This window comes from Oxyura jamaicensis, chromosome 10, assembly GCF_011077185.1.
Source record: "Oxyura jamaicensis isolate SHBP4307 breed ruddy duck chromosome 10, BPBGC_Ojam_1.0, whole genome shotgun sequence".
In the NCBI taxonomy this organism is placed as follows: domain Eukaryota; kingdom Metazoa; phylum Chordata; class Aves; order Anseriformes; family Anatidae; genus Oxyura; species Oxyura jamaicensis.
Window position 1 is genome coordinate 10822936 of NC_048902.1, and position 24876 is coordinate 10847811.

General features: G+C 53.8%; 1 protein-coding gene across 1 annotated transcript; it reads right to left on the reverse strand.

The window, feature by feature from the left end:
- Positions 1-23: 23 nt before the first annotated feature.
- Positions 24-24864, reverse strand: LOC118172075 (dual oxidase 2-like). The gene is made up of 34 exons (XM_035335749.1): positions 24770-24864; positions 19622-19713; positions 18878-18961; positions 17522-17686; positions 16515-16702; positions 14921-15122; positions 14086-14252; positions 13953-14013; positions 13733-13829; positions 13493-13580; positions 12636-12738; positions 12129-12292; positions 11558-11724; positions 11294-11412; positions 9985-10122; positions 9719-9829; positions 8811-9013; positions 8188-8373; positions 7536-7761; positions 6775-6868; positions 6361-6536; positions 6002-6068; positions 5419-5514; positions 4447-4625; positions 3407-3637; positions 3099-3198; positions 2928-2977; positions 2709-2836; positions 2360-2513; positions 1613-1845; positions 1300-1458; positions 1015-1170; positions 807-935; positions 24-466 (listed from the first exon to the last, which is right to left on the reverse strand). Exons 2-34 carry the CDS (start codon positions 19683-19685, stop codon positions 344-346), a joined length of 4608 nt encoding a protein of 1535 aa, XP_035191640.1. The 5' UTR covers positions 19686-19713; positions 24770-24864; the 3' UTR covers positions 24-343.
- Positions 24865-24876: the final 12 nt, after the last annotated feature.

Below are 24876 nucleotides of genomic sequence, written 5' to 3' on the forward strand. Positions count from 1 at the left end.
ATTGGGGTTGCACGGAGCACAGCCTCTGGCTTGCAGGATCAAGGTGGCAAAGCTGGGCTTGAACCGAATTCTGGGTTTCCTGCACTGAGACATGTAAGCCGCCAGCATGTGGGGCTCACACGGGGCGATGCCGGGAAGGCAGTGTTCTGCCGGTGCACCAAGCACTGGGTCTTGTCTCCAGTGTGTGCCAGGCTGCTCATGGTCATGGGTGGGTTTCTTCCAGGGATGGCAGCAGGTGGGAGCCAGGGACCACAACCACCCGAAGCCTCGCTGCATGGATGCTGGGGTCAAACGCACATTTCCCATGGCGACCGGAGCCCATAGGAATAAAACGTGGGTAGGGTTAGAAATTCTCGTAGTGATGTGAAAAGTAGGCCTGGTCCTTCTTGTTCAACTGCTGACAAGCCTTCTCCACGCTCTTCGTCATTCCAGGTGGGCCACAGCTGAACACGCCGATCTTGTGCACCTGGGGGAGGAGGGCAGCCAAAGGGGTCAGGTTGTCACCTCCCTGGGGAGTTACAGGGGCATGGGGGAAGGATGGGGACCTCAGGCTTGGAGCCCTGGGGCCACTGCCAGTTCCAGGTACTGGGGGGGGCACATATGGCTGTGGTGGGGCATTGTTGACCCTCACAGCTCATCCCAGTGGCAGGGAAAGGAGGGTTTATGGCCCTTCTGCCCTCCTTTTGGTGCAGGTGCCACTGAGGTCTCCAAGGACCTTGGGGAAAGGCTGGGAGTGGTGCCATCAGTGTCCTCCACACTTGCAGGTGGGTGTCCCCCCCATCCCCAAGCACATCGGTGGCACTAACCTCAGGGTGCACCTCCTGCAGCGAGTCGAAGAAGGGTACAAACGGCGGGCGCCCGAAATGGGTGATGGAGCGCAGCCCCGTGAACAGGCTCTTGTTCAGCACCTTCTGGAAGTGCCGCTCGCAGATGTACTGAAAGAGATCAGCGTGTGTCAGATGGCCCAGCATGGCCTGGCGGCCACCCCACGGGTGGTCCTGGCACAGGGCTCACCAGCATGGTGGTGCGCAGGTCAAACTTCTCAGCCAGCTGCGTGATGTAGATGTGCACGGAGACCAGCTCATTCTTGTCTGCCTCCTCCACCTCACGGATGATGTCTGCCAGCCACTCGAACTGCCGCTGCGTGCGTGTCACCCAGATGAAATAGATCTGTGGAAGAGAGGGATGAGGCTCTGTATTGGGCTGGGAGCCCTCCATTGATCCATGGGGCTCTTCTCAGCTGCGTAATTGGGGATTTTATCTCAGGAGGGCTCTTGTCCCCCAGATGCTTCCCCTTACCTTCTTACACATCAGCTTGGAGTTGATGGACGACTTGAAGACCAGGTCCTTGAGGATGGATGCGAAGGGCGTCACCCCGATGCCTCCTCCCACCAACACCGACACCTCAAACTTGTGCCACTCCTGATGGCCCTCCCCGAAGGGCCCGTCCAGATAGAGCTAGAAAGGAGCCAGCCATCAGCAGAGCATCTCCCTCCTCTGCTTGCCAAAGGCTCGGTCACCTTCAGGGCTAGAGAAGTGTTGTGGGCCTGGCACAAACCGGCACCGAGATGCTCTTGGCTTGGGTGTTCCCATCCCCAGAGGGACGCCTCACCTTGGGCAGTTTGCCGAGGAGAGCCAGGCTCTCCGGGGCGTAGAGCTCCCGCAGGCGGGTGGTCCAGGGCCCCACGGCACGGATGTGCAGGCTCAAAGTGTCCTCATGCGGCGCCGAGGTCAGGGTGAAGGGGTGGTACTCGGTGGTGCCCAGGGCCATGCAGGCGATGCGCACCCACTGCCCCGACTTGTAGTCAAAGTCCTGCGGCCGCTGGAACCGCAGGTGGGTGACGCCTGGAGGGGGGACGGGGACTTCGTTACCTCTGTCATTAAGGTGGGGGTGTTGAGTGGTGGAAAGGCTCAAGGAAAGACAGAGCACTAGAGCTGTCCTAATGATGGCTGGGACAGAGCGTGAGGACAAACCGTGGAGCCAGTGCTCAGGACGCTGGAGAGGCTGTGCTGGGCTCGGGTGTGATGGCCTGAGCTCTGTGCCTCAGATTCCCTATCTTTGGGAGATGCAGAGGAGACCCTTGCCATGCAGACATGCTGCAAAAGCATCAGGGGGTCATGTAGTGGGACGTGGCTGCCTCTTGGAGGTGCCAATCCAAGCCACCAGCCGACAGGACAATCAGCAAGAGAATTTCCAGGGCCAGTCACCTGCACGCCACCGGGTTGAGGACTGCTGCCATGGGGCACCCCACAGACCCCCACCCTGGGGGAGCTGTGATTCCTCCAACCCCTGCAGCCTCCACGCTCTTGTAAAGGGGCTGGGCTGACCTGGCACCATGAGGCCAGAGGGATGCAGTACCTGAGGGCAGGAGCTCGGCTTTCAGCACATTGATCTCCACCTTCTTCCTGCTCAGGCTGAGCAGCTTGTCTGCGCCGTAGATGAGAGCTGGGATGATGAAGTAGATGTGGAAGCGGGGCTGCTGCACCAGAGCGTAGCTGCCGTGGATGATGACCTGGGCAAGGACAGGGGGCAGCCCTCATCAGCACAGGGCTTGGCACAGCCTTTGCTGGTTCGGTGGCAGCTCAGGAGCAGTGGGGTGCTAGGACTGGGGCCACTGGGTCCCTTGGGAGCTCCCATGGGCTTGTGGTACATCAACACTGTCCCTCCCTCCCTCTCCCCCTCCCTCTCCCCATCCCATAGGCTTTACCAGGATGTAGAGCAGCACGTAGAGATGGTGGGTGATCCAGAAGGCCTGGAAGCTGACGCGTCGGAAGTGGTGGGTGGCAAACACGTACATGACGGCCAGAATGATGAGCAGCAGCACTCCTGTCATGCCTGTGAAAGGGGTTGGGAGGTGCTGGTGGGGATCTGGGATCCCCCACAACGCTCCCCTGGAGCAGGGCAGAGGACCGCCTGCCATTCTCACCTGGAATGGTCTGGAAGACCCACCAGTAATACTTCTGAGGGAGCTGTGACCTAGGGGGGTAGGGACAAGAAATTGCACCAGGGAGTCGGCAGACCTGGGAGAAACCAAACTCCTGGCTTCCACTTTCACTCCCGTCTATGCCTAACATGCTCTGCTTTAAACTTCACCTACCCATCGTTCATAAAGACACTGGAAAAGAGGCAGGACAGGACACTGAGAGGCATGACTGAGAAGATGTAGACGTTCACTATGTGACCCGCGGTGTGGAGCACTGTAAGAGACAGAAGCCATGAGAGAAAAGCATCACCACTGCGGTGGGTGGAGACCTGGCAACCCTGCTATTGTGCCAGGGACATGGTGGTTCCTCCTCTTCTCCTCTTCGCCTGTGTATCTCCGTGCTCCACATAAGCCTTCAGGCTTCTACCTGGTCCCGCTGTGCCATGATGTCCTCCTGATTCTCCTGCCAGCAGCTCACCCACCTGAGAAAATCAGGGCTGCCATGGCAATCCAGCGGTGGAAGTCCACGGCGGCATCAAAGGGGATGTAGTGATTGAGGAAGGTCTCCCGCAGGGCGGTGATGAGGTTGCGGCACATGGTGAGCAGGATGTAGGAGTACATGAAGGAGATGCAGGCAGCTGATCCTCGGGAGATGATGATCCCGACAAAGGTGGTCTGCGCAATTCCAGTGCTGGGGGATGCGAAGGCGTAGTCTGGGGGGAAGAGAGCAGAGTGCACGTCATGTGCCTGGTGGTGAGGACCATGCCCCTTCCTGCACCAAGGGGACAGCCACTTATGTGGCTCCACCAAGAAAATGTCATCTGGATGGGGCTGTGTGGGCATGATACACTGCATCAGGCCCAGGCATGCTGCTACTGGGTGACAGGGTCTCCTTGGAGAAGGGAGGTGAGAGGTCTCCTCTGCAGGGCACTTGATTCTGCAGCCTGATATTGTGTCTGGAGTTCGGCACCCCAATACGAGAGAGGCATCAATGAACTGGAACAAGCCCAGCAGAGGCCACCAGGATGGGTGGGAGTTGGGGCATGTCCCACAGGGCAGAGGGTGAGGGAAATGGTCTTGGTCAGGCTGGAGAAGATGGGGCTGGGAGCAGTGCTGTATGCCACCACTTAGTGGGTGTTACAGAGGGGAAAGAGCCATGTTCTTCTTCAGAGCTGCACAGTGAAAAGATGAGAGGCAACAACATGACTCTCACAGAAGGAAATCCAAGTTACATGTAAAATAAAAACACTTCACAGGGAAGATGACCAAACACTGGCACAGGCCTGGCAAGGCGGTAAGATCTCCAACCTAACAGCTCTTGAAGCCCTCTCTTGATGGCAGCCTGGTTCGGCTTTGAAACTGGACCCCCAGTTTTCCCTTCTGACCTCCATAATTCTTTGCTTATCCCAGAGGAAGACCAATGCTATTGTTCAAAGCCGTGCCGGGACCTTTCGTACCCCGGTGTGCCCCACACAGCGAGCAGCTCCTCCAAAGGAGTGTCTGGGGCTGGGGGGACACTCACAGTATGCCCTCTCCACGAACAAGCCGGCGGTGATGGCAGAGAACAGGACCACGCAGACGATGTGGCGCCGGTAATTTTCAATGAAACGCTTGAACTCCTGGATCTTCTGCTGAACTTTGTTTCGCTGGTACTTCTTCCGCTGTGCTTCAGTGTACAAATGCAGCTGGTACTGAATTGCCCTGGCAAAAACAGGAAGACTGGCGTCATTCTGAGGTTCAACCAAAAGGGCATGGCTTAGGGTCCTGCATCTTCCTCCCTCTGCAGCACTGCAACCACGGCAGTCACTGCAGTGACCCGCAACACACGGTACCAGCGGATGATCTCAGGCCATCAGTTGGTCTACGTGAAAGATCATAACAAATCACCAGGTAGTGACTCACAAATGAAACCACAGATAAGAACCATAAAAGATGATTCTCATTGTAATATCCAAACCTTCAAAAATATCCCAGGGTCAGGTAAGGTTCTTGGAACTGTCAGGGCAAACCAGGTTATTATAAAGAATATATTACTTCTGGCCATGAAAAACAGCCATTGAACTGCTTCCTTGTAGAAGTATTTGGCAGTGACACCACAGTGAGGACGAGCCTCTCCGGCAGCTCTTGCAGACAGCCCACATGTGCATGAGCAGAGTCCCAAGGGGCAAAGGTGTGAAGGCAGGACTTCCCATGAAATGTCTCTCTCCATGGGTAAGGCATACACCCTAAAAACTAGTAATGTTCTCCAGAGCTGACCACTTCCTTATTAGTTGTTTTTGTCATCAGAGAGACACCAACACCTCTCCAGCTACAGCAGGAAAGCAGCCAGCCCTTTGCTGTCCCCACAGCAGGTGCTCAGCAAGGGCCTGATGTGCGTGCTGGGACTGGAGCATCCCCTGCAGTGATGGTCTGGCACCTCCTCCCTGCTGCCATGCCACTTGACCTTTGGTGTGAACAGACGCAAGAAACCCGAGGAGGAGAGGAGCATACTCACTTTCTGCCTGGTCTCTTCCTCAGCTCTTGCCCTTCTCTATCCTTGTAGTGGGCCACTGTGTCCAGGTTTGGGTCTTTCTCCCCGTCTGAGATGGTTCTGCCAGAAAGAGGGGTATGTCTCACCTAAAGCTATCCATGCACACAGGGCCGTGGGCCAGCCAGCCTGGCCTCGCCAAAATTTTCCCCACTGCCACCCCATGGACACTTTCCATCTCAGGCTCAGCTGCCAAGGTGTCCTGCTGGTGTGAACCCTAACTGCTCAGCACACCGGGTGGATTCACTCCAAGATAACCCGCTGTCCCTCTGACAGGCGAGGCCGGCCTCCCACCGCCACTCCGAGACACCCCAGCCGTGCAGGAGATGCAGCGGGGGCTCCGCAGGAGCCACGGGAGGGCAGAGGGCAGCAGCCCCGCAGTGGTGGCTTGCTCACTGGCATGTCCCCACATGGTGGCCCCCCCATCCCCAGTGCTGGGGGTGCAAAGGCCTGGTAGGAGCATTTGCTGGAGAAGCTGCGGTGAAGGATGGATGTGTGTAAGGGCAGAAAGAGGAGAAGAAATAGCAGCAGCACGAGTAAGAGCGCTTACCCTCTGGGCTCTTTCTTTATGAAGGAAACACGGTTGTGTAGGTTTTTCTTGAACACCTCGGGGACACCTTTCAGGAGCCAGAAGGACAAAACAGCCATTTACAGTGGGGTGATGTGGTGGACAAGCTGTTGGCACCTCTGCTGGGCAGAGCTATGCTGGGCAGAGGCTCTGCACGGAGCAAAATGCGTCGTGCGAGGAGCAACAGCCCATGACTGCTTACTGCCCCACAGAGAACTGGGATTGGAAAGACCGATAGGACAAGACTGGGGAGCTATCTCCAGGTGCTGCTGATCCCCCCCCCTCCGCCCCAGTCCTGCGGCCCTGGGGTGACCCAGAGCTCCTACCCATTTCCCACTGACCTTTGATGCAGAGCTGGGTGAAACGAAGCTCGCTGTCGTGGTCCCGCAGCATGTAGTGGAAATCCTCCCACGTCAGCTCATCCCTGTCCTGAAACCCTGAGGCCCGGAACATGGACTCGGTCACCTGCTCTGCCTGCTCCCTTGACAGGCAGTTATTGGAGATCTCAATGAAGGACCTGGAGCAAGGAGGAGAGATGAGAACTTCAGGGGACCATAGCTTGAGTCCTTTAAATAACACAGGACAGAGTCCCAGACAAGTTTCATGGGAGAAATGGGCTCCTGGTTGTCAGCATTGAGCCCAGGGGCTCTCGTGTAACTTCCTTGGTGTCTGAGGCACAGAAGCTGGGAGTTGCTTGTGAAGACACCTGTAACTTCAGACATTGTGAAAATGTCTAGTGGGCTGAAGAGAAGTACCTGAGCATCCTCAGAAACTCCTCCTTGGAGAGGAACCCATTCTCATCAATGTCATACATCCTGAACATCACCTTGGACTTCTCCTCTGAGGACCCTGGTGGCAAGGGAGAGAGGTAAAGTAACAACAAGATCCTAGTTTCACCAACAAAGGTGCTTTCAGACATGTCTTCAAGAGTCTGGACCTGCATCAGTGGAGCCACACAGCTCTAAACAGTCTGAAACCACACTGCTGATCACAGTCCGAATGGCAGCTGAATTTGCTTTCAGAGCCCTGTGCTGCCCTTCTGCTTGACTTTCTCAAGTGCAAGGTGAAATGTTGGGTAAATACACATTCCTTGTTGGTCATTACTTCGCAAACTCAGAATGCGCTTTTGCATAGCAAGAATTTTTCTGGGAGCTGCTGTGATTGAATCTGGCATTCACCACCTCCACCTATGAATCTGTCTTTCCAGTGGTCATAAGGGAGGATGAGAACTGGTATCAGATAGGGCTGTTATCAGCTGTCACGGATAGCTGCATGGTACATTCAGGAGGTAGGGCGGAGTTGTACATGGAAGGCCACTGGTCAGCAAATCGCTGCTCTGAGATAGCTCCCCTCATCAACAGCCTCACAGAAAACATCATTACATTGTCACTGCTCTTTAAAGGGAATTGTAATCTGTAGAAGTGTCCTTGTCCTTCACTCTGCTGGTGGCATTGTCACAGCCTAGAAATGGGGCTCAGGGCAACAGATGAAGACAGTAACCCCCACCAGTTCCCACCTTTCATGAAGACCACCAAGATGTCCAGGAACTCCCTGAAGGAGATGTAGCCATTGCCATCCTTGTCCGCCAAGGAGAACATGGAGTCCACAAACATGGAGTGGGCTTTGAGCCCAAGTGCCTCGGCAAACTCAGCCCTGCTCAGCTCACATGTCAGAGACTCCTTTGCCTTCTGTGAAGACTCGAAGTTGAGCTCTCCAGCATCGGACTTGTCGATGTCCAGCACCTGCAGGTTGTGTCCCACAAAACAAATCCCATGAGTGCTGGCAGAGCAGCAGGTTGGTGCTCACATGGAAAACTTGTTGCACAAAGACCGGTGGCTCTCTTGGCACAGAATTCATGGCAGATACCATGGGGAAGGCCTGTGTTTCTCCTGCACAGTACAACTTTTACACTAAACACCACTGACCATCACAGAGACCATGGCTGCATCACCCCAAAGTCTCTTTGCAACTTTAACCACCCATATCACCACAGCAGAAATCCCTTTGTTTTCAACAAGGGAAAAGGTCCCTTGGTCCTGAAAGTGTTGGCAGCTTCCTTGTGCGTGGCTTACCAGCTCTTACGGAGTCTAACAGCAGCAACATTCATTGCTCAGTCAATACAGAAATACCTTCCCCCATGCATCAGAGCCTGCCACACCCAAACATACCTGAGCAAACAGGTGCCTAAAGAAAGTTTCCAGAATTTGTTTCCTCTGCTCCTGGGTGACTGCCCGTTTCAGCAGGCTCTGCTCCTTCATCTCGGACACAAGCAGATCAAGGCAGCTCTTTCTCAAGTATTCTCGTAGCTTCCCCATGAAGTTGCTCCTAGCTGCCTCCTCGTTGAAAAGCAGCACCTGCACGAGGCCCCACCAAATGCTGTGAGTGGCAGAGGCTCAGCCAGGCTGGGGCTGGACATCACGTCCAACCAGCTAAAAGCCTATGCTCTGCTCAGCAGATTTTAGTGGCTGTTTCCAAGCTGGTCTGACCTCCCCTACCAAATTCCCTACCCCCCGCATGCCATTTCTGTGTTGACAGGTATCACCCAAGACCCAGTTTGCTAAAGTCTGGAGGAAGGTGTCTGCCCCCAGCTCGGTACAAATTGATGCTGTTCACCACAGTGGACAATCCATGGTAAGAGCTGGATCTGGTGGTTCTCAAGAGGCCACAACCACCCTTCAGGGACCTACCCTGCCCTGGGATCCCAGAGCCCAGGTCTGAATGGTGCCATGAGCAGCGGCAGAGGATGGTGGAGGGTCCAGAGGAGGCTCTCTCCAGGCGTCATGGTACTCACCAGGTCGTACTCCTTGGGGCTCTTCAGCAGCAGAGCTTTGTTCCCTTTGTTGCTGGAGAGGATCACCTCCACCTTCCCATGGGCTTTCAGGCTGATGCTCCGCAGCACCGACCCTCTCCCATCCAGCACTTTGAGCACTTTGTCAGCTTGAAGCTGAATGTAGACAGGAGAGCTGTCTGTCTTGGGACCGTGCCACTCCATGGCTGAGGGGACAGAGCACAGCACGCAGTCGGAAAGGCGCACCCGCGCTTCTGTTCATCCCAGCACCTCCTTCGCCCCAGTGTGGCTTGTGAGAGACTGCATTCAGCTTGAGACCTAGGGCTGGCAACCCTTCATTCCTTCCCGGCCAGTGCTGCACAGTACAGACACAGCACAGAAACACTCTGGGGGCCACCTGGGTTGCTACCGCACAGCCTGCCTTTGCTGCAATAACCATGCCATCGTTGGTGCAACGGTACAAGCGTGCACAAGTCTTAGCTGTGTCAGGGGTAAGCTCTCCCTCCCATCCGATTTCTGAAAATTTAGACTCGCAGTTCTCAGTTTTATTTATTCTCTAACTGTTGGCTGAGCATCTGCCAGGAGACCAAACTCATGTTAAAATGATGATCTCCCAAACACAGACATCAAGTGCACGCGCATGGAGCTCACGTACAGCTCATGGAGCAGGGAGGCAAGATTTTTCCAGTACCCAGAGAAAAGAGATACAGTCCCTGTTCTGTAGCTACTAGTGCCATTGCCTACATGGATTTCCTTCAGGTAAGGAGTGATCTGGGTCACAGGATGGCTTGGGTTGGGATATATCCAGTTTAGCTATAAGCTCCAAGCCCAATAGCTGTGATGCCTGGATATGTGCCCTGACTTCAGGAGCATCACCAGGCACCACCACCGGATTGACAGTGCCACCTCACCGTGTACCGCCTCGCTGGCCACCTCCCACCGCACGCTGCCCTTCTTCTTCTCCAGCTTCTTGAAATCTCTCTTGCGGAGAACGGCAACGATCCAGGCAAGAAACAGACTCACTGGGGACACACGGGAGGAGGAGGCATGAGATACCCCAAAGCTCCTTCCTGCTTTGGCAGCATCACTTGTATGATCAAGGCAGACAGGGGCCCATGGGCATTCAGCCCGTTTCTCCAGTAGAAGAGGAGATGGGTAAAGAAATGGGGAGGCAAACCTAAAGGCAGGCAGAAGAGGACAACGATGATGATCCCAAAGCCTGCGCCACTGCCTTCAAAGTAGTCCAGGACGGTCATGGGCGTGCAGTTGGCCAGGAGTTGAGCTGTCAGCTGCTGGGGCTGGGGGCACGGGTCCCCTGCATGGGGGGAGACAGGCAGTGAGTGTCACAGGACTTTTACCCTTCTCACCTCCATCATCTCCAGGAACCTCTGAGACTGAGGTGCTGGTGAGGTTCATTGCCAAGTGAGCCAGGAAACCCTGCAAATGGGGCTGCTTGAGATCTTTAGGAGACAAGCCTTGTTTTCAGGCTGAGCCTTTGCATGTCACTCCAAACCATGTGCAGAACTGGGCTCTGTGGAGCTCAGCACCATCACCTCTCCAATGAGTAAGAAGCACCTTGGGCCATGGCAAGCTGGGGCTCAGGGCCTCTGCTTGTCTGGGCTGCCAGCTGAGTGCTGCAAATCCAGGGAGTCCTCCTGGTACACTGCCAAGGGAACCAAAACGCCTTGCAAGGGCTGGAATGTGCTCTAGACAAAAGGCTCTCAGTACATGGGACAGGCGTGGCCAAATCCCAAGAGGAAAAGACAGGCTGTGGATAGCGCCAGGTCTCTGGGTCTCAGTGGGGAGAGAAAACCTCATTGCAAGGATGGCACAGGAGGTAACCCAGGTGATGGACTGCATAAGTGCGGGACTTGGGGCTTTAAGGCTGCTCCTGGCCTGATGGGAACTCAAAACTGCATAGGAACTCAAGCCCTGAGCCATCAGCGGGCTGAATTCTGGCTGGTGCAGTTCATGGTGTTGTTGCAAGCACAGTTGCAGGAAAGCCTGGCCAGCCCTCACAGCAGCCCTGGTTAACAAACCCCGGGCAGCCGATGAAAGGCAGAAGCAGGCAGAGTTACACAGTTATGGTACGCAAGGCTTAAGTCAGCTACAGAACTTCATTCTGTTTCAGGTTGCTCACGTTTAACCTGCAGACCTGTGTGTGCATGTATATGAAAGCAGAAAAAGGACACGTCAGTGAGGAGCATGACACAGCATGGGGTAGGCAGAGGCCAAGCCTTAACCCCAGCACAACCTCCTGGGGCATCAATGCATCTTTTGTACCTGGGGATCCTTCCAGGTACAATGTACCTGGGGATCCTTCCAGGACACGTGCAATGCAGATGCCAGGACTTGAGCCCACTTTCAATCACAGCACTGCCTGCCTTGCTTACAAGCAACTCGTGCATTTTGCATGCTCCTCGCTGTTGTGCACTGCAGCCTGGTGCCGTTTGCCCCCTTGCTCTGGCATTGCAGGCAGCACTCACCCTCCCTCCAGACAAACACGTTGCTCTGGAAGTCTGCAAGGTTTGCAGAGGTGACTGCAGCCAGGACGTCACGGAATGTGGTGTTACGGATATCCCGGGCTTCTGCTGCTGTGAAGAGCCTGGGGAAACAGTGGCGGAGCCAAGCGGTGGCCCCAGGGTGCCACGGCTCAGCCCAGACACCTGGGGAGCTGGGGTTTGCTCCCCATGCTGCATTAGGAACCGAGGGAGCCTGCTCTGCCCACCCGATGGGGAAGAGACATTTACCCATTCTTGGTGTTTTCAAACCAGAACCTGTCACCGTCACGCAGGCGCACAAACTGGTCCAGGATGATGGCACTGAAGAGGGGGCTATCAGCCTCCAGAATGCCTCCGGGGAGCATCTCCAGCCTGGCCGTGTTGTTGGCATACAGGTCAGCAACTTTCTTCAGGAGCTGGCCAGAAACCCACATCACACACATGTGAGCAGAGGGGATTTTGTCAGGGCTTCAGAAAGTCCTGGCAAGCCTCAGAAGGAGCAAGGAAAGTGCACTTGCCAGGCTTTACGTCTGTGGGCTGGGAGGTTGCTCAGCCCCATGCAGCCTTGAGCTCATAGCTTGGACATCTGCCCCAGGAGGAGCAGAGCACACAGCAGCACATGAGTTCAGCACCGGGGCACGACAGATTTATTCCTACCAAGTAACTGTATGGTTACCTCAGTGCAGCAGCCCCACGGGCATGGAAGTGAGATAGAGCAGGATGCACACTGACATCCCTCTCCACACAGAGGAGAGGCCAGCTACCGCTTGGACTGCCCCAAGACATGCATGGTTTCGATGCCAGGCCAGTTTCTTGTTACCTCTTGCTCCAGGTGTGGGGCAAGGTCCATCCAGTTCTGGAGAGGCTGCAAACCAAACCGCTCCCGGGCTTGGTTATAGGTGGGCAGGCCAAGGTCGCGGCCACGCTGCAGCCAGCTGGCCATGAAGTCGGTGCGGGAGTACTTCAGAGGCCCATACCAGTAATCTGCAGGTTGAACCAAAACCACCGTGATGGTAAGGTAGAGCTGAAATGGCAACCACAACTGTTCTGGATGCCTAACTGGCCTTGTCGCCCTGCCATGGGCCTTGCTGAACATAGAGATCACCTCCATGCCCTTGTGAGGATGGCCCCAGGGACACGCTTCGCATGGCCTGTGGCTTCTCTGCACCTCTGTTAAAAGGGTTGAAGCCAGTTGGAGCAAGTGGTTGGGTGCTGACAGCAGTGGGGATGGGACCTGCCTCCCCTCCTTGTCCCCTGCATGGCCCCAGGAGAGAGGGTTCCCCCCAACCCCCAGAACGTGCCAGCTGAGGTGTGGGGGAGCACAGACCTTGGAGATCTTCCACCAAAATGTTGTCCTCCCGCTCAGCAATCTGTGAGCTCATCCCCAGCAGGAGGCCATCCACGTCTTCTGCTTGCTGCATTCCAGTGCTCTGAGGGGAGATAGGAAGACAAAAGGACAAGACAAAGGATGTGGGCTGCCCCACAGCCTTGAACCATTGCCCAAAGGGGTACAGGCTCCAGGTGAAGAGGGACCTGTGGATCTTCCAGGCTCATCTCCTCTATGTCACCTCAACCTTGAGGTCTTAAGGCCACTGTGTCTGAAGAAGGTATCGGGGGATGTCTGGATGAGGAGGTTCTCACACTGTGTGTTTGGCCATCACGCTCTGTGCCTAGTTTCCCTTTCAGCCCCCTCTGTGGTCCTCTATAATGTAAAGCACTGAATGAGGCCAGCTTTACTACAGACTGCCCAAGCAGGGCACATCCACCACAGACCCAAGTGACCACTGGGCTTTCCTGGCCATGGCACATGTGTCCTGCAAAGCCTGGGGACACAGCTGGATCAGGAGCTGCACCACGCAGGGCTTTTGGCATGAAAGTGGTCCTGCCACCACCACCAGCCATGGAGCCAAGAGGGACCCAACCTGGACCAAGCTGGAAAATTACCCCAAAGCAGGGGATAGGAGATAGAGCTGCCCTTCAGACCAGCACTTCTCACAGCACTAACTGTTTTGTTTCTGCACCCAGCAGAGAGATTTTGTCCTCACATCCCTGACCTCATCAGCTAAAGGAATGATGGTCCCTTCTCTTTGTGGGAAATGACTCCTCAGAGGGATCTTCACAATGAAAAGACAATCTGGGGAGAAATGGAGTTTCCACCATGTGTTGTTGCTCCCCTCTTCGTACCTCCCTGCTCCAGTAGTTGTTGCAGAGCCGCATCGCTGGGAAGGGGCCACCAGGGCTGGACACATTCTGGAACTTGCAGCTGGAGTCCCTGAGACAGCAGAGAAGGGTTGGACACGTAGCCCCTGGCCAAGGATGTTCCCAAGCTGGGACCGGGCAGGGACTATCCCCAGCCTCAACCCCAATCTCAGGCATCCCCTTCCCTGGCATCGTGCTCCCACTGCCCAGCTGAGATGCTCCTACCTCTTGTAGACACCCGGCGGCACCATGGTGGCCAGAAAAAGTCCCGCTGCCGCCATGAACTCCGGTGAAAGGCTGGGGTCCATGTGCTGCTGGTAACCTGCAGGGTGGCAGCAGTGGCTGGATCCAGCACCCAGGACAGAGGGAAAGGGGACATAGCCCTGACCCCAAGCTCCCCCAGTCCCTACACACCCCATGGTCCCATTGCCGCTGTGACTCTCACCTGTGTACTCCGGGACAGCTCTCCCCAGCAGCGTCGGCAGCCACTCATACAGCACGATGCTCTAGGGCACAGGGAGCCAGGTCAGGGACGTGACCAGGAAGAATGCTGGGGACTGTGGGGTCACATCTCTTACCTGGAAGATGGCAATGACCTTCTTGCGAGTGTGCTGGAAGATGTCCTCATCAGACCAGCTGGGGTGTGCCTGGGCCAGCTCTGCGGCCAGGTGGTTGTGGTACCGAAACCAAGCGATGCTCTCGGCCTGCAGGAAACGGTTCTCATTCCCCCAGGCATTCCCCAGATCTGCAAGAGCCACCGGGGACATCAGAAGGAGACGCATCCATGGGTGGAGACTTGGGCAGCTCCTGCCTTCACCTCCTTCTCCCCATCCAGGGGTTTTCCATGCCCATGGTTCGAGAGGTCCCCAGCCCCACGCCCTTTTCCCCTCACCATTTCTCGCTGGGGAGGTGAGCAACCTGAGCAAGCAAGAGGCAGCACAAGCCCCAAGCACTGACCAAAGGTCAGGCAGATAAGGATTTCAAAGCAAGCTGAGCCAGTTTTTATCATCTGCATCCTCTTTCCCAAGAGGAGATTGCTTCGGATCCAAGGCACGAGCACCCGCCACCCTCCACGCACTTGCTGGGAAATGACTCATTGCCTTCTGGGCACGCAGCACCTCCAGTTCCCAGCACATCTTTGCCAGACACGCATCTTCCTCCCCCTTTGGCTAGGATGCTGCCTTTTGTCCCGCATCCCCCGCCCTGTACTTGGGTCACCTTCAGGCGTTGCCCTGGCCATGCTCATTAATGGCCATGGCTCCCTGCCAAGATGAGGGGGAGGATGCTGCAAGGCAGCACTGGGTAACCCCTTCCTTGACTCATCCCACCCCTAGATGGGGAAAGCCTCCACTTAGTCACTCAACTGGGGTGAACATGAGAAAACCACCAGGGAAGCTGCAGGTTGTCCCTTACCGTAGAGCCCACGAGGACCACCCTGTCCGGTGGATGGATCCAGAGCTTTCCACATGGGGACCCTCCCATCCGTCTCCTTGGGAAAGTGCCCGTGGGGCCCTGATGCCAGCTGTCCCCCTGAGAAGCTCCGCAGGGCATCGCTCCAGGAGTGTGAGGGGCCGTAGATGGAGCTGCCATCCAGCCAGCCTGTCACCTCGTTGGTCTAGAGAACGAGCGTCAAGTCAAAAGGTGCAAAACATCTGAAAAATCCCATCCCAACCCATCTGGTCTTGCAAGCCACCTGTCCTGGTTTCAGTCTTTGTCCTAACTGAAACCAGGACACCAACCCATCCCCTCTTTTAGGGCAAGCTATCAGGGTGAAAGTATGAACACAGCCAACCTCTGTGCAACCTGGTGGACTGACTAGGAGTTATTGAAAAGTACAGGAAAAGACCATCACAGGGTTTTCAAAAGTACACATATATGTACTTTTATATTATACAATAATAAATAATATAAATAATAATACATATATAGACACATATATATTTTCCCTGACTATTTTTGGCTGTACCCAGAACTGGATGTCAGTGAATTCCTACGTAGGCAAGGCAGGGCTGGAAAGGGGCTAAATTCATTTCTGGGGATACTGAAAACACTGGGGTTGTGCTCTCTGGGGATTCCTGTCCTCGCAGCCGGCAGTCCTATCACCCTAGCAGCATGTTGAAGTATCTCCTCTGCCAAATATTTTATTGAAAACATAATTTTTCTTTTGAAAGCATGCTGGAGTTTTCACTTTCTAAGGTTCGAAATACTGCTGAAAGTGTGACCTGCTAATCTGGTGTCATCACACTTTGTCATGTGAAAGGTTTGGGGCAGAGTGGTTTTGCTTCAGTAGTTTCGGCTGGGAAACTTCCCAGATTTAAAAGAAACAGCATATTTGATTTTGGAACATATCCAACCTCGGCACAGCAAAGTATGGAGACGTGGAAATCAAGAGGCTTTACAACTTTATGACAGTACCAACTCAGTTTCATGATACATTTTTAAAGAACAGAGTTGCCTAATATATATGTCTTAATTACTGATCTTCTAGAGTGGTACAAATGTAAAAATCTGTTACTGAAGTTCTTTACACGTGCCATAAAAAGGTCATGGCTATCACTTATTTCACCACTTTCTTATCCAGTATCAACGGACCTCTCTGTGCTCATTTTAATTGAAGCAATAAAAACTCTGGCAGCCAAGGAAGACTGTGAACTGTTCCTTTACATTTTCTCTTCTGCTCTTGCTAACCCATGCCAGATACTCAAAAGTGCATTAAAACAAGTGGCATGAGCAGATCTAGAGTATCCTTTTTTTTTTTTTTTTTCCCCAAAAAAAAGTACTGATTTTGAGCAACAGCAGCTGCTGCTCCGTGCAAAGCAACACCTTGGGAGGCTGTGCTTTGGGTTCATCTGTAATCAGTTCAAACACTTGAGAGAATTATCTTTTCAGAGAAACAGCAGTGCTCTCCTTTTCTTTGGAAATGCTATCTCAGCTTCTGTAATTCCAAACATCTGGTGAAGAGGAATTTAGCCAAAAGGGGAAGAGCAAAGGAGATGCAATCTCCTACCTGCTCTCGGGGGCTGTTGGGGCTCTGCCCCGTCTCCAGCGCCCAGTGGATGCGCTGGAAGGGCAGGACCACGTCGCCAGTTCTTGAAGGGTCAAACACGAGGTCCCCGGATGGGATGTGGATGTTCAGGAACTCAGCAGGACAGCCAGGTTTCTCCATCCCCAGGATGTCCGAGAGAACGTGGAAACCTGCCAGAGAGCCAAGCAGGGGCAGCTGTTGGGAGGATGGTCAGTGGCACCTGGAGCAGATGGTGCTCCTGGTCCTCCTAGCCAGACACCATGTGCAGGGAAGGATCATTCAGGGACCAGGGCAGATAAATTCAGTCAGTGGTTCAACACCTGGACCATCTGCAGGCCACCATTTCTCCAGGAATAAGGCTCAGTCATTACTTCCCTGAGCTCTTCCATGCTGGTGGCCTTCAACACCAACAGTTGCTGCTGATGTTGAGTTCAGTGGCCACTGTTGCTGTTGGCGAACTTAAGGCTGGGACAGGAATATCTACTTCCAGGGAGAAGTTCAGTGGTACTGTACGAGAGTCTTCTGCCCCTTAGTGCCCATCTTGGGGCATCTGGGGATGTGTAAGAACTTTGTGCTCCACATCTTTGACAAATTCAGCCAGTTTCCTCAATGAGCATACAGTGTTTCCCAGTGACCAAGGACCCCTCCAGCCTCCTGAGCAACAGCAGAAACTGCTCTGACTTGCAGCAATTCTGCCCAGCAATCACTCACTGTGTGGCTCTTATCAAGTCTGTTGGACGTTTTGCAATGAGATAGCTCTACTGCTAAAACAAACGCGGAAGTTTCCAAATGACAAATATCAGCATTTGGGGCAACTGTTAAAGGTCACCAAAATTCATGCTGGACAGCACTGTGGTTGGCAATATGCAAGGCTTTATCTTTTGGGTGTGGGTCTGCTCTGAAGCAGTAGGTGTGAGGACTGCTCTGACGTGCAGTCTGGGGCACAGGAAACCTGCGTCTTCCTCCTGTTGGCAGCCCCCAGCTCTTACCGAAGAAGACGGCCAGCACGGTTGTGTTCCTCCCAGAGGGCAATCCAGAGGGTCCCCGTGCCACCACGTTGCTGAGCTGCCGAGCGTTGGGCACGTGGGGCTCTTGCAGAGCCTGGTAGACGCCATCCGCGTAGTTGGCCGGCAGGAGACGCAGCAGCCGGGCACCTGAGGCACCAAGCAACATGGTGTGGGGCCAGCGGCACACGACACATGGAACCATAGTAGCAGCAGGGTGCACCAGTGTGTGAGAAGGTATAAAAGAGACTGGAGGCACTTATAGTGGCCAAGGACATGCAAGTTTTGGTGCTGATACCAACTCCCCAGACGTCTTACAGCACAGGGATCAGTCCTCTTAAAATGAGGGATCCTTCATGGGCATGTCCTTCTGGTTGTCCTTCTCCTCTCCCTCTGCATCCCCTTTGCTTTCTGGGGGCCTGGGGAGCTCAGTGGTGTGCTCCAGGTGGTAACTGGAGTGGTGTTGAGCTGCCAGTATTGATTATACAATTGTGTGTAAACACGGCAATTGCCAGCATTGTAGGAAACAGAAGAGGTAACAGCCACAGAGGTGCAGAGATGAGGGAGAAGAGCACCCTGATTTGGCACCCGCTGCTTGACCTGTAACTGAAAAGCTCAAGATGGGGGCTCATTTCTCACTGATGAGTAAATTCGTTTCAAAAGACTCTTCAAAAAGACTTTCAAAATACTTCATTTCAAAAGACTCTGTGTGATGGGCATCTGCACTGAAGGGGATCCCTAAAACTGGGGGAAATCCTGAATTTACTGACTTAGTTTCAGGTTTAGGTTTGTTTTGAAATATTAAGGGTTGACCTGTGTGCTCTGGTAGAGAGAAATCTTGTTTGTCAGGACCCAATGGATCTCCCTGATGGGCTTTCATGTCACAAGAATAGTCTGCACAACACCTGGACTGTGAACTTGTCTGTTTCTCACTTGGTGTTGAACGCTGGTTTTGGCTCAAAATGCCTTTTCCTGGCTCTGGGACCCCTGACCATCAGTGAAACGCCTGCTGGGAACAGCTGTGTCCACCCTACCTCAGATATTTTGAACTGGCCCACAGTGGCTCTACTCTGGCATAATCCAGCCCCAGCACAGCCTGCAGATGGTGCCTGTGCAGAAGGGAAGAGTGACGCAGCCATGGCTCTAAAGCTGGGCTGCTTGGCCCCCTCGAGCTGCTCTAACAGGGCTGTCAGGTGCATCTAGGGATCTACCACGAGCGACAGGAATTGCCTGGTCACCTCCTGGGTTTGGGCTCAAGTGGGAAAGGGTTTCTCTCTCGGTCTGGATGTCAAAGTGCCAGCTGTCCCCACCCCACCACCCTTATCCCCACCTGGCACTCACCCACCGAGCCACGGCTGTGGTGCAGCAGGTTGTTGTACCAGCCATCATAGCGCTGGACCTCCCAGAAGATGTTTTCCTGGGCACCTGGAAAAGACCAGATCCATCTGGTGAGCAGCGCAAAACATGCATTAAAAGAGTATCTCCATTGCAGAATTATATTGTACTGTTATATTTCCCCATATTCTTTCTGAAACCTTCTGTCCAAACAGGTATTTGGAGAAGTTTTACCCTTCTTTTGAGGGCTAAGGAATGTCTAAGATAAGAAATTCATGCTTGTGATCCAGATGTTCCCAAATCAGTGTATAAGGTGTCTGGCTCACCAGTCTGCTCCCGAAGGATTTTCATTTTCTCCTCTGTGTCAGAGATATTCCCTTACTTCTCACCCCCACATTACCTGTGTGAGTCAAGTGAAGGCCTTGACACTGAGGTTATGCTCTTCTATTTGCACTGTGTTTTAAGAGCAAACCTTTGTCAATAACTATTTGCCTGGTTTCCTTTCTGTTAATTTTAATTGATTCCATTATAACACTAGGAAGAAGCTCCATTTCCTGGTTACAAGCTGTGTACACACACAAAACACGCTAGGGGACTCTCCCAAACTGCAGGATCCACACACGCAGGATTTTGCTCGGTTTTCTTATCTCCTCGCAAAAAGAATCATCCCCACCTCTAATCTGATACCCCATGAAACTACTTCGGATTCAGGATCTACTCTTGGACCCCTTTCCCAGGAGCTGTCCTTACCCCCCAAGGTCCATGTCACCAGTAGAACCACAGTCAAACACAACATCATCTCTGTGGGCTGCATTGGCCACTGGGTCCTTGGAAGAAATAACCTGCAAATAAAGAGGACAAGGAGCAAGCTGGAGCGGCGTTGTTCCAGCAGTCTGGGAACATCGACAGACCACGATGTCAGCTCCCTCTTGTGGTTTTTACAGCCCAGTGAAACCTCCGCTGCCACCCAGCAGCAGCATTGCCCGATTCAGGCTGCGGGATGGTGGCAGGGGCCATGTGGGAGCCCATCACCCTGGGAAAGCTCTGTCAGGAGGCATCATCTGGCCTGAGATGGCCTTTCTGATGAGACAGGACCAGCACCCCTGCCTCGGGGTAGCTTCAGATGTAGGTTCACAATTCATCATCTACGGCGGGAAGATGTTACGCCTTGCCAGCTCAGTTAAGAGAAGTATGCTCTTCCTTACAGAAACAGACACGTTTAAACTGGCAGTTTCTCTGCACACACATTGTCCCATCCAAACAAAATCCAGCTGTGAACATGATGGGAACACCCTCAGCATGCAGCCAGGTGCCCCCAAATGTGCCAATACTGCAGTAAAGATCTCTTGGTCATCCCTGAGTTATCTCCAAGCCAGTGCCCAACACCACTGACTCAAGACCAGCCATTCTCATGATGCTTTACCATCTTACATTCCATAAAGACCCTGAATCCACAGCAAATGTCATCAGTAGGACCTGAACCTTCAGATCCTCAGCCAACATAACTGAACAGAGAGATTCCCAGTTATAAAAAGCAAAGGTTACATTTTTCGGCCACAAACGCTATAAAGCTGCCACTGGCTTTCCATGCACAGAAATGCTAAACATGGATTTAACTCCAAGATAGGGCTTTCAACTAAACATGGTCTTTTCCACTTGTTCCAACACTGTGGCTAAGTAACAACTGCAGAGGCATATCCAAGGGCTAACGTCATTCTGGATGAGCTGCATTGACAAGAAATGCGGAGACGCACAGGTTTCTCTGTGTCAAACATCCCTTCTTCCTACATTGCTCTGTCACAAGGCATCCTTTTAGCTTCTTTTTGTCATTGTTTTAATCAAACCTTAAGAAACACTGGTTTCAGGAAGGCTTACACGTTGCCAGTAGTTCTGTAGGTTTTATTTTTGATTACCTGGGAATCGCAATGGGGATTTATCACTGATAATTATCAGTGGTGCAAATTACAGCGTACTGGTAACTAAACACATTATCCACTTCAGAAATGAAGTGGTTTGAGATTTAAATGTTATCCTTTGTGGTCACAGTTTATTGCATTTGTAAAATTGGATGTTCATTGCCAGGTTGTGAGCATATCGTATGAACCACATTAACCCACTTCCATCAAAGATTTCTGTACTTTTGGCCTTTTACATTAGAAAGTGAGGTGTTTCTCAATGAGTAACATTTCCCTGTTCCTCCTCCTTCACAACAGCTCACCTCCTCTCTACAAGTCACAGAATGTTCCTACAGACAAACCGCTCTATTATCTTTTCGTAACATGGATTTTAAAATTAAACCACTGTTGGAATACCTCAGCACGGACTGCATTTTTGGTTCTGTTCTCACCTCCATGCGCATAGCAGTGCGGTGTCCAGCCCACACCTGGCGCTATGGGAAACCCCTGTGGGACACCCGCAGAGAGCCACATGCCCCGAGGTGGCTCTTTCTCATCAGCAAACTCTGCAGTTTCACAGCAGCACAAAGTGCCAGGGTGGCTGTGTGGTGCTTGGGTTATCCTGCAGCTCCTCTGCAGCATGCACCTGGCAAACAGCTCAGGCACAGTCCCCCGGCTGTGCCCCAGGGCTAACAGCAGGTCTGTGCTGCGCTGGGGGCTGCCGCAAGCCTTGGAGCTGCTAAGGATGTCATCAGAGGGTGGCCCCAGGCACACAGTGCTGTCCCTGCCCTCCTGAAGTACCCCATTGTGAAAGGGGTCCCACAGCTCTTCCATCCTACAGCCCTCTGCTGGGCTGGTCTTGAGGATGGGAGATTTGGGTTGTGCAGCTGGTGGGAACCACAGGAGGAACTCAGTTTGCCCAATGGGTGAACTGCCATGACGTTTGGGACCTCTGCCAGGAGTGGCAGAGCCCAGCCACCATCACCACACAGGACTTTTGTACCAGGGAGATCTTTCCACTTCCCTGCTGAAATCAATGCAGAGGGCTGCATGGTTGGAGACACCCTGAGCAACCAGCAGCAGCTGCTATTTCCTTGTGCGCAGAAGTCCTCATGACCTCCCACGCTGTAGGAAGGGAACCCCCAAAGACACAGCTGGTCTGACCTCCTGCTGATTCGCAGTGTACACATATCTACAGGATTTCTACAGATTTCTACATGGAGCTGCAACCCTCATCTACAGCTGAGAAGTGAAGGTGAAGATTTACCAAAGTCACTCAGGAAATGTGGGGTGAAGTCAAGACTCAAACCACATCACCATAGTCACAGCACAGCACCCGTTCTCCTTCCCCTTAATTCTTCTCACAGGGCTCCAGAAGAAAATAATTTTGAAAATCCCCCCCTGTCACTGAGCAAACCTCCCATTTCCCCAGCTATGAGAATTACTCTTGATTCTAGTCAAGAGACAACATGCCAGTTCTCACACATTTCTCATCTGTCAGTGGACTGGCACTGAAAACCCATTTATTGCCTGGTCAGTCTCACAAACTGTGGAGCCCTTGGAGATCTTCCAGCCTTGGGTAGAACAAGCTGTGGCCAGCACGATACAGTGACAGTGGTGGTGTTGCTCCAAGCAGTAGGTTGGACTATAGACTCCTGAAATACAGATTCTTTTCCGCCCGTGTTGAACTTCCCTTCCATATCTTTCCGTTACCCTTATATCTTCCCATGGCTTATTTGGCGTATCTGCAGCATGTCTCTCCCAATCAAACTTCAAGAGCCATCTCCCTTTTCCAGGAGCACCTCTTCACGGCAGTATTTGAACAGTGCAGGGGGGACATGACACTACATCTCCCCTGTCTATCAGACTTTCTCCAGCCATTTCTGGGAACTTCCCCAAAGGCAAGGGTGAATAACATGAATCCTTGCAAGACACTCTCAAGAAGGGGAAGATGCACATCTGAGCTTGGGGCCCCAAGGAAGACAGGCATCCCATGAGCAGCACTCAGCAGTCCTATGGGATGCTTTGCCATGCTGCAGCTGAGAGCTCCAGCTTCACTCTCTCCAGTGTGTTCTCCATGTTTTGAGGACCCATCACCTGGCTTCTCTAGAAAGAGCTTTCTGCTCTCAGATCTGCCTCCAAACCTGCCAATCCACCCAGGAGCTTCCCTGACATAACAAAACGTGGCTGACCTTGGAAGCCTGTGGTGCAGCTTGCTGACTGAAAGTTTTGTAAGCTTGGATTAGCTTGATAGTCTTATCAAGTTTACCAAGAAGTTTGTAAGGTCTGATGAGCCCTCCAGGCTTTGCTGTTCCACAGATTCCTGTGCCACCTTGGGAAAGCCACTCCCTCCATCTGCACCCAGTGGATGGAAGTACCAGCTTCCCAAGTGCTGTCTTTTCCCATTAGAAGGCAAACATGTGTCCTGTCTTAAACCTGGGTTTTTTACATCCCTGAGTATGTCGGAACCCTGCTGCAGAGGGTGCATGCATGTGGCTTCCCCCAGAGCCAGGACCTCCAGCTTAACTGATCTCGGCAGATTTGGCTCCCCCAGAGTTAAGGCTTCATCCTTCAAACATCTTCTGAGCTCTCCCCAGAGGCATGTGTCAGCTGGGACTGTGAACCCCATCAGCATACTGGAGGAGTGGCAGTGCTGTGGCTGAACTGAGGGTGACCATACAGGTAAAGCAGACTCAAGGCATCTGAGAAGCTTGGAGCCTTGTCCTTATGGCCCCTGTTAGTCACAGCTTTTTGTCTCTCCCCCCACCCCAGTCTTGGTGGGACAGGTTGGGGGACTGCCACCTTCCCCCACCAGCCAGCCAGCCCTAGGGTCTGAGAATAGACTGCATCTCTCCACCCTTGGATGTTGTCCACAAAAACCCAACCCTGGACACACACTAAGGACAGTGGTGACACAGGGGCCCCCAGCATCTCCAGCTTGTCCATCTCAGGTCACCACAGTGCACAGCAGAGACTCCCTCCTCTGGTGGGACATAAGTCCCAGGGGGGTCCTACCTGCATAGCCCAAATCTCACGTCCTCAGCCCACCTTGTCCTATGGCTCCAAATCCTGACAGGCAGGGATATGCAGGGCTCCATTGCACCCTGCAGGAGGGGGACATATATGACCCCATCCCACTCTGCTCTCACACATGTCCCCCCAGTTCTCCACACAGGCAGGGACATGGGTGGTCCCAGCCTCCTAGTACCTTGTACAACTGCATGCCCCAAGCAGGCAGGGACACCAGTAGCCCTGGCCCCTAGGTCTCCTCTATAGATGGGGACATGTATCCCCATCTCACCCTGTCCCCTAACTAGCAGGCAGGGACACCAGTGGCCTGGCTGCCCAGCTCCCATGGAGGTGGGGACATATGGCCTTATCTCACCCCATACCTCACACAGGTGAGAAACATATGGCTCAGCCCCTTCCATACGCCACGCCGCCAGGGACATGTATGGCTCCATCACACTTTGCACCTCGTGTCAGAGGAGAGGAGTAGCACAACCCCCTGCCCCCCCACGGCCAAAAACACGCGCACAGCTCAACCTGCGCCACGCCTCGGCAGGCAGCAGCATGCGCAGCCCAAGCTCCCGCTCCCCCACGTGAGGGGGACAAGCGTGGCCCTGATCCCCCTGACTCCACACCAAAAGGGAAGATGCGTGGAAGCGATCCCTTGGCACCTCTCACCCAGTCGGGGACACTCGTGGCTCTGGCCCCATTACCCCACGCTAGGCGGGGACACGCACGGTGCTGACCCCAGTGCCCCCCCCCCCCAGCCAAACAGCAACACGTACAGCTCCAACCCCCATCATCCCCGCGCATAAGGGGAAACACGTGGAAAAGATCCATAGCCCCCACACGCGTGGAACCGATCCACAGCCACCCACGCAGGCGAGGACACGCGTGGAACCGATCCACAGCAGTCCCCGACCCCCTCATCACCCCCGCTCCCCCCACGCGGGCGGGACACGCGTGGCCGCGGTCCCCGAGCCGGGGCACTCACCGTGGCAGCGGTGCTGCGGGCTGTGCGCCGGGCGGGCGGCGCCGGCATTTACATAGGGCTCCGCGCCCGCCGCCGCCTATAAGAGCGCTGCGCGGGCCGGTACCACC

Coding starts and splice junctions, on each gene's coding strand:
- LOC118172075 (XM_035335749.1), bottom strand. CDS start 19,685: ATGCAGCCCACAGAGATGATGTTGTGTTTGACTGTGGTTCTACTGGTG. Junction 11,725..12,128: donor CCCCACACCTGGAGCAAGAG/GTAACAAGAAAC, acceptor GTTTCTGGCCAG/CTCCTGAAGAAAGTTGCTGA. Junction 2,514..2,708: donor ACGTGCTGCTCTACATCCTG/GTAAAGCCTATG, acceptor GTCCTTGCCCAG/GTCATCATCCACGGCAGCTA.